The 9,447-nt window shown below is 39.1% G+C and overlaps 1 protein-coding gene across 4 annotated transcripts in view; it reads left to right on the top strand.

The window, feature by feature from the left end:
• The first annotated feature begins 577 nt into the window (after positions 1 to 577).
• LOC146773110 (anoctamin-10-like) overlaps positions 578 to 9,447 on the top strand; it is a 330,529-nt gene continuing 321,659 nt past the window's right edge. For 2 of the 4 annotated variants that reach the window (XM_085639952.1, XM_085639949.1), the window contains exons 1-3: positions 751 to 886; positions 7,209 to 7,298; positions 7,523 to 7,651. In XM_085639952.1, the coding sequence (XP_085496078.1) occupies positions 7,594 to 7,651 (58 nt within the window). In that variant the 5' untranslated portion in view covers positions 751 to 886; positions 7,209 to 7,298; positions 7,523 to 7,593. Of the gene's footprint in view, positions 1,062 to 7,208; positions 7,299 to 7,522; positions 7,652 to 9,447 lie in introns of all 4 variants that reach the window. The other 2 variants (XM_085639951.1, XM_085639950.1) reach the window with 2 other exon arrangements.

Below are 9,447 nucleotides of genomic sequence, written 5' to 3'. Positions count from 1 at the left end.
GGGAGAGAAGTAGTGATGGGGACTGTGGTGACACAGTGAGTGCGTGGAAGAGGGAGCAATAGGGACTTTTAGGATGGAGAGAGAGAAAGGGTATGTGAGGAAGAGAAGAAGTGGAAGGGTCTGAGAGGCTGGGAAAGGTTGCAATGCGAGGATAGGAGAGAGCTGGGAGAGCTGTGGGGTTTGGAGAGTAGGTGAGGTAAAAGGGGGTGAACTTGGGGGATGGAGTTTGATGGCTAGAAGGCACTTAAGGCCTGCATGGTAAGTGAGCACCCCAAAATATTAAACAAGAACACAGCAGCAGTGGAGCATGTCTGCTATCACTGGTGTAAAAGGTGCAGTGGCACCAGGGCCAAGGAGTAAGGGGGGGGGGGTAGTTTTACGCCGACCACTCTCAAAGTTCACAAGCCGCCGCACTGTAATATATTAATTACGGTCGGATTTACAGTAAATTTTTGCATATAGGAGACTATGACCGAATTAGGGAGACAGTAGTTTGAGAGCTTCAAGTTGTAGGTAGGCAAGGTGTTCACGCATCTGATGCGACGCAGTTATCGAAGAACTTTGCTGTGGTTTCAGCCTGTTCGTGCCGGTGCCGCCCATCAGATCAGAGGACATAGTACAGCTTGTAGAAATTAGTCCTGTAATATGGGCAGTTTTAGGACCCAGCAGTCTGGGGTTTGCCTCCTGCTCGCAAAACGAAAGAAGCGGAAAACCACATTCTTTTGAAGACTTGTCCGACCTGTTGACTGATTGGGACTGAGATCTGATCATCACGCGGCCTTTCCGAGGGTGGGCGAGAGATGGGTGCCAGTACGTGCCAGGGATCGCCGTGCCCTCGCACCCGCCCCTAACCGAGCCCTGCAGGAAGTGCTGTGGGGGAGACCAGGTATGTCTGCAGCATTGGGAGGACACACCAGCCAGAAGCGCTAAGGCTGCACTTTAAGCCAACCCCCAGACATTAGCAATCCGAGACAGAGCCAGTGAGACAGCTCATGTATGGGGTTAATGAACTTCTTCGGGGATATGGAATTTGATGGCTACACATTTAGATCTCAGCCAAGGTAGGTCACTGAATTCCCGTACCTGCCGCGGTCTGCACAAGCAGGAGTGGGTGCATGCTGGCTGGTGGACTGGTTTACTTACATCTCGTGAGGGTGATCATGTTAAAGCCGATTCGACTGCACCATGCATGGGCAGGTTGTGCTCAGAACGGAGTCTTGTCCTGCCATGAGTCTAGGGAGCAGGCGATCTTACACTGCTAGGAAACACAGGAAAGGAAAGCGAGGGGGTGAATGAGGGGCGGAGAGAAAGGGAGGCACAGAGGGTGAACGAGAAAGAGAGGAGTGTCGAACAGACATGTAAAGAGAAACAGAAGCACAGGGATGGAGACACAGAGAAAGACAGTAGCAGCCTTTGTTGACAAATAAAGAAATGACAGACCGAGCGACAGGGATATTGTATATTTAGACAACACGCGAGATTTGAGAGGCAGATAGAAGCAGACGGTCCAAATAACAGAAGCAGATAGAAACAGACAGATACACTAGTTAGACAGTGTTGGGTGAGGAGAGATAGATGCAGAAAGAGACAGAGATATAGAGGCAGATAGAGATAGATAGGAGACAGATGCAATTGGTAGACAGAGGCAGAGAGAGAATTATAGATGAATAATGGGAGATAGATGCAGAAAGAGGCAGATAGAGCTAGAGATAGATAGGAGACAGATTGAGACAAATACATTGATGGTTGGGGGATACACGCAGAAAGAGGTACACAGAGAGATAGAGACAGATAGAGAAAAATAGGAGACAGATTGAGGCAATAGGTAGACAGAGGCAGAGAGAGAGACGCATAGATGGATGGGAGATAAATGCAGAAGAGGCACAGATAGAAATTGAGGCAGATAGAGACAATATGTAGACGGAGGCAGAGAGAGATACATAGATGGATGGGGGATAAATGCAGAAAGAGGCAGAGAGAGATAGAGGAAGATAGGGATAGATAGAAACATATATGACGAGAGACAGTTCTAAGCAAGTACAAGGAGATGATGGATGGAGGGCTGAAACTTTTCAGACACTCACCCCCAGGCACAGATCTGGGTTAAATCCAAAATCGTTTTTTAGCTCACTTCGCCACCCCAGTTCAGACCCGGCTATATGCAAATCAGTTTTTGGCCCTGTGCCTCATGGGAGCAGCCCAGCCCGAACTGCCAAGCCATGTCTTCCCTGGACCGGAAACAAGCATCCTGGGACTGGTTTCGGGCTAACAGCCCTCATCAGCCAGGCTAGCTTGAATCCAGTGGCAAAGTGAGCAAGGGACAGTTCTAGATAGACACACAGAGGTATTCTGACGTAGATAATGACTGACAGTGGTCGACAGAAGCAGGTAGTTGTAGACATTTAGAGGCAGACAGAAGGCTCACAGATGGATAGATTCATAGCACCATATAAACAGAGACAGTTGGATAGTTGAAGAGAGACAGACAGCACATAGATACAAACAGGTGGCTAAAAAGAGGCAGACTGACCAATAGATAAAGGCAGACAGAAACAGTGTCTAACTCTGTTTGGGGGGCACAGGGTAAATAGGGGCTACTGAGTGGTTGAGGTAGCTTGTCACTGGTGTCATGGTGCTAGTCCTGTCGGCATGCAAACGGTGTCTCAATTACTTGCCCAACACTCTCCAATTACTTGGAAATAAGCAGTGTAATCCCTAACGGACGTTGATGCTCCCCGATGGACCCATCTCTGCTTTGTTAAAGCTCATACATTAGGATGAAGCTGTAAACATTCTCAATTAGAATGACAGATATGGAGTAAAGTTTAAAAGTTTACTCAAAGAACATAAGTACAGAAATACATAAGCTGGACCATCAATCAATTAAGCATATGGGCATTTAAGTCATAAAGTTCAAGAAGAACTCAGTGAAGTTCTACAGTAAATCCTGCATAAATATGCCTTCTAAGAATGGGAAAAGGTGAGTGCTCACAAGCAGGATCAACAGGTCCTTTTTTAGGGCTTTAGACAAAGGATTTCATACATTCACTATGCCAATTTATGATTCTCAGGGTATGCACCAATGGAAAACAAGCAAGAACAAACATTTTACTACTGAGTATTTTTGAGGATTCTCTTACAACTCTACTATATTACATTCAGGTGTTCCCAAGTCTATTCGGATGAAATAACTCATTACATGGTATGTTATTTGGCCTGGAACAGTTAGGTTGTTCTTGATTTTTTCCCGCCACCCCGAATTGTATGCAGAGGCTTAAAACTCGTATGAGTCCCAATTTCATATCAAGGAACATCCAGTTAATTGAAAATATTGGATAAGGATAACTTGAGAGAGACTCTTAAGGTCCGGCCATTATTTCTGTCTAAGGGACAGGAATCCGAGTTTGTCAATAGTCGTGTCAATTTTACAAAGGCAGTTATTTTAACCCCTTCCATGCTCATGACGGAACGGTTCCGTCATGAGCCACGGTTGAGCTGTGCTCATGACGGAACCGTTCCGTCATGAGCCCGCCCGCGCTCGAACCCTTCAGCACCGCGGCGGAATTCGCCCAGCGCTGAAGGGGTTAATGGAATTTTCACATGTAATTTCTACCAGACTTTCAAATCCTAAACCATTGAGCATTTGCTAGACGGTTGTTAATAAGTAAATAGCTCTAGGACATTGCCCCAACTAAATTGTGCACAGCCTTGAGAAACAAACAATGCCATATTGGCTCTCGTTCTATCTAAGTGGAATCTATCTGGATTAAAATAGTGATAATTTTGGAACATGTATTATTTGTCCTGAAGAAGGTGATGAACATTTTAATATTTCACCGAAACAGTGCGTCAACAGTCTTAATACAGACAGTTCTTAAAGATTTGTGTTCCGATTAGCAGTTTTGATTAATATGTCATGTTCTTTTATATAATTCGTGACAACTAATTGCTATTGTTTATTTTAACATGAATGGCATGAGATTGCATGTATAAAGTTTTTATGTATATGATTTTAAATAACAGGCACATGCCCTTTTCGTAATATATTTTGCATAGACAGATTGCAATTATGACAAGCCACAAATGTTTGGGCGTATAAATGTAATTTTATTTCTTGATAAACATTAAAATATATGCTTATATTCCTATCTAATTTTTTGTCATGTGTAAATGGCTTTTCATTGTTATCATTTAGATTTTTGTAGTTTTATGTTCACTTGTTTTTAATTTAAACCACAGGATTGGTTTTACACCAGACAAAAGGATGGTCCTTTTTAGGTCTCGCCTGACCCAGCGCATGCGCTGGTCTGGCGAGACTTATTGAGAGGGCTCCAAAAAGTGCTACCAGGCCAGCCTAGAGCTACAGTGCATGTGCGCGGGCGCTGCGCTTTACCGCGATTACTTTCGCTTTCGCGGCCGCAGGGCCGCTTTGCATAGCCAATAGGTCTCGCTTTTGGGACCTTATAAGTATTTAGTTATGCAACTGTTGCATAGCTAAACACTTATAAGGTCCCAAAGGCGAGACCTATTGGCTATGCCAATGCTTGTTTGTTTCGCTGTCATTGTGTAAACAACCTTTTTAGGTCTCGCCTGACCCAGCGCATGCGCTGGTCTGGCGAGACTTATTGAGAGGGCTCCAAAAAGTGCTACCAGGCCAGCCTACAGCTACAGTGCATGTGCGCGGGCGCGCCGCGATTACTCTCACTTTCGCGGCCGCACAGCCGCTTTGCATAGCCAATAGGTCTCGCTTTTGGGACCTATTAAGTATTTAGTTATGCAACTGTTGCATGGCTAAACACTTATAAGGTCCCAAAGGCGAGACCTATTGGCTATGCCAATGCTTGTTTATGTTTAGCGAATTGAACAAGTGAAGGGGGAATTCGTTTGTGCCTGTCCTTGATTAGGTACATCACGTTCAGTGTGATTGTGAAAGTCTGTCTTTCAATGTAAAGCCCACAATTCTTCATTATAGTAAAACAAAGGCACTAGTGATCACGTCATACATTACGGTTTCACATCCAAAATGGGAAAAACCCAAATTGACTTACTTTAAGGTGATCTTGATTTCTCATGCATTAAACGCTATAATTTAAAAGTAGATCCCACACTCCTGCTATGGCTCTGCAAACTGGACCAAATGCAACCATTTACATGCTTGCCTCTGGGTAGCGATGTCGAGCAGCCAGATGCTTCTCAGGTGGTTAGTGTTGTGAGCAAGAGATCAGAACTCCAGAGCCAGCTGACATACACAATAATGTAGTGTCCAGCTGAGTGCCTATCTTTTATAGAAAAAGAAAGTAATTTAATCACAATGAAAAACGAAACACTGCACAACACAATAACAGCATGATGCAGTGTAGTAAGTTGCATTTAACAGTGAAGCACTGCACCCCTTTTCCCCTAGTGTTTCTCTTTTTCCTGCTATCGTTGGGTTTCCTTCTGTATGGCTGGTAGAGGACAGCCTGCCTCTTTGATGCCACTGGTCCATCACAAGGGCTTCCCAGGGACTGCAGTCAGCCTTGTTCGGGTAAGGGTCTGCAGGGCAGACTTGATGGACAGGTCTGCCCTGTCACATCAATCTTCAATAGTGTTGGCTCTCTTGCCTGGCTGCAGGCCAGTGACCGGACATAGCTGTTTCTTTGCAATGATGTCTCTTGGCAGTTATGGCTTCCATGCCAATCTTGGCTTCCTGCTTCGGCGACAGTGTGACTTTTGTTTTCTGTGTCTGCAGTGGCAGTACCAATACTTTGAGCTCGTGGTGGACTGATCGAGGAGTCAGGAATATATGCTCTGGTGCAGTGGTGATGCCGTTCAATTGGGACCTGTGTAGAGAGACCAGTGGGACTCTTTTGCAGTATGGTTCACTCCTGGCTTGGTGCCTTTATTTGTTATCTTCCTGTGGGCGCTTCACGTACCTGGAAGTTGCTGGGCCTCTCATCCTGGAGAGTCTGTCCTCCTGCAGGGTCAGACACACTCCCTTTCCTCTCTCAGCAGGCAAGCAGGATTCTAGGCTAGTTAGACAAATCCTCCTCTCTCCCTGCAGAAAGCGCAGATTTCGGGGAACTACCTTTACAACGCAACTTTCTACAACGCTATGCTTTAACAACGCATTTTTTACAACGCAAAAGCTTTTACAACGCATGCATTTACAACGCATGCTATTATATGGTAAGTACTTTTACAACGCATATACCATTACAACGCATTCTTTGAAAAAGCCTTTACAACGCATGCATTTACAACGCATGCATTTACAACGCATGATGTTATATGGTAAGTACTTTTACAACGCATATACTATTACAACGCATTTTTTAATTTTTGGATTTTAACTTAAATAAATATATATTGTATAATTTTTTTTTTTTTATTAAAAATAAATTTAAAAATGTGAGTAGTTTAACAAAATATTAATACTTGAGTATTTTTCTAATATAAAAGAGTATTTTTTAAGTTAAATTAATACTTGAGTATTTTTCAAAATACAAAGAGTATATTTTAATTTAAATATTAAAATATAAGATTTAAAAATGAGTATTTTTGTAATATGAAAGAGTATTATTAAAGTTTAATTAAATAAATATAGTTTTAAAAATTAAATGATTTGGCTTATGACAAAATAATAATTGAGTATTTTTATTTTAATTATAATATGTTAATAATTGAAAAAAAGATTTATTATTATTTATTTTTACTAGAGCTTTGAGTATTTTTAAAAAATTACAGAGTATTTTTTAAGTAAATTTTATAAAAAATATTAATAATAAAAGAATTGTATTATGAGAAATTAATAATTGAGTAATTTTAATTTAAATAAAATATGTAATTAAAAGATAAATAACGATTATTATTAAATATTAATACTAGACCAATTATTTAAAATTAATAACAATAAATAAAAAAAAAAATTAGTATTAAGAATGATTAATACTAGAGTATTTTTAAGCTTCTTATATAAAGTTTAATGTTTGTAAAAAAAAGGAGGAGTACTTTTGGAGTATTATAATAAATAATTAGAGAAATGTTAAAAAAAAAAGATAAAAAAGTAAAAATATTTTTAATATTAAAAGAGTAATTAGAAATGCATTTCAGAAATAATAATACCTAAAGATAATAGAGCAGGAAAAAAAAAACTTACTTTAAAAAAAAATTCCCACGCTTTTGCATTGAAGTCTATGAGCTTATTTGTCCTTCATTTATTTTGGCAGCTTCAGAATATACAACCCGCGGAACAAGAAAAGAAGGATCAGAAAGAGAAGAAAGAGCAAGTTTTGAAGGAAAAAGAAAATAGAGTCGAGGTAAGGAACACATTTAGTAAATTTACATTAAAAAAGTTACATTTTAAAAGAATAAATTACAATTTATAAAATAATAACAGTAAACAAATAATGTTTTCAAAATATTTCTTTATTGAAAAAAACATAAAAAATAAACCATATTTTTATTTATTTTTGCAAAGCAAGGAACATTTTTTAGAAAATATATAAATATTTTAATTACATTTTTAAACATTTATTTACAGATTAGTTAAATAAAGTAGTCCGTTATAAATATTGAAGCACGCGATGACGTAATGACGTGAGCGTCGACGTAATGCGCCATTTTGAAGAGCATCGGAGGAGAAAGCAGCAGGAAGCTGATCTGCGTCCAGGTAGGAAATATTTTCACTTTAAATTATAGATTAAACCTTTAATAGTGATACATATATAGTAAGGAAAGAATAAGGAGAGGTTGCGGGAAAACTAATTGATGTTTTAAATGTTTTTAAACATGTCCACAATAATGTCATTAATGTATGCCTATGTCGGGTCGCGAAAAGTTATTGTTTTTTTTAAAAAATGTATGTAACTGTTAAAAAATTTAAAGTTACTGTTCTCAAAGTTTATTTCTTAACTTCGGAACTAAATAAAGTGATTTTGTTCTTCATTTCTAAGAGAAAATTAAATAGCGTACTCGTAAATTTTGGGACTTAATGATTGAATACAAATTGGTGTTTATGCAGCAATGTGCATTTTGGATTATGGCTTGACATGTACAATTTAGATTGGTTTGAGTTTTGGTGATTTTTTAGGTCGGAAATAAAAAACGAAGTTTTCTGTAATTAAACTAAAGGCGTTCGGTTGTTGAAAAATTGGTCCAATACTATGGGACAGTACATTTGATGACATTGGTAGTTTTGCTAGAAATGAAGATTTGAAACAAAAAAAAAAGGACCCGACTTGTTTGTTTGAAAACTTTTTTAGAAAAAACATTGTATGCCAATTGTAATTTGAAAAATATTTAAATTTGAAGCAAAGCAAGAAAGTAAGTAAAAAACTAATTTTAGAAAGAAAGAATGTTAGAAAGATTTTCCAGGTAGTCTATAGCCACACACAACGAAAATTGTTGTACAATAGCCAATAGTCTCTCAGACATTTCCCTTGTTTTGACAGTTACTCGTGGGTTTAGACTACCTGCAAGTGTTTGGGCTATTCTCATTTCTTGAAAACTTTGCTCCTTCTTCAAAGTTTCAAAAAAAGAGTAGAAGTTAGGATGAGGTTTGCCAATTGTGTGGTTGAAGGAGTTATGCCATCCCTCAATGGCATTGTTTGTTTTTGCTTCTCCCTCTAAACAACTCGTGTAGCAGTTCCACCACTCCACATGGAATCGTGGCTTCCTCCTGCGACCCGATCTGCTTAGATGTCCAATCCATGTGTCTTCGAAATAATTTAGAATGGGTGCCAATTTTTCTTCGTTACCCGTATAATAAACAGATTCTATAATTGCAGTGTAGTACTCGTCCACACTATCGGGAGCAACAAAACAAAGTGCTGTTAATTTTTTTAGTTCAAATTGTAGTTTGCTATCACGAGAATATTCTGCAACTAGGGATGTTTTTTGTAATTTACGCCAAAATGCCTGGGAAAAATGAAAAAAACATCCCTGAATTTGGGTATCCGTGTACGTTTTAGTGATCACATTGATCATGCTCAATTCAAAATCAATAATTATTTTCCTAGGACTTTGAGATGTTTTACTTTTAATCACTGATAAAAGTTCAGTGTATGTTGCAGAAGTCTTATCAGGTAGCAAACTATATACTAATGGAATTACACTATTGTTAATTTTGGCATGTATAGTGTAAATTTGAGTGAAAGGATGGGGTGTACTTTTAAACGTCCCATCCATCATCCAAATTTCACTACTTTCTAACTTAGCAAGGTTACGTGGGGTACTAAAAATGAGAATTCGTTTCTGAGGGTTTTCGTTGTCATGCAGAAGGAAAGGTTCATCAGAAAAAGAAATAGAAAGATCATGTGGAATTCTAATGTCAGAGAAAGAATGTGGTGTAGATAATTGAATGTTACTTGCCTGCTTTTGTCTTTGAATAATTCTTCTCAAATTAGGAATTATAGGCATGTTACTAGCAACATGACTGGGGACATGCTGTGCAACCTCTCTTAAAAT

This window comes from Triturus cristatus, chromosome 12 (genome assembly GCF_964204655.1).
Source record: "Triturus cristatus chromosome 12, aTriCri1.1, whole genome shotgun sequence".
NCBI classification, from domain to species: domain Eukaryota; kingdom Metazoa; phylum Chordata; class Amphibia; order Caudata; family Salamandridae; genus Triturus; species Triturus cristatus.
Note: the sequence above shows the minus strand (reverse complement) of the source record. Positions and strands in the feature narration are given on the sequence as shown.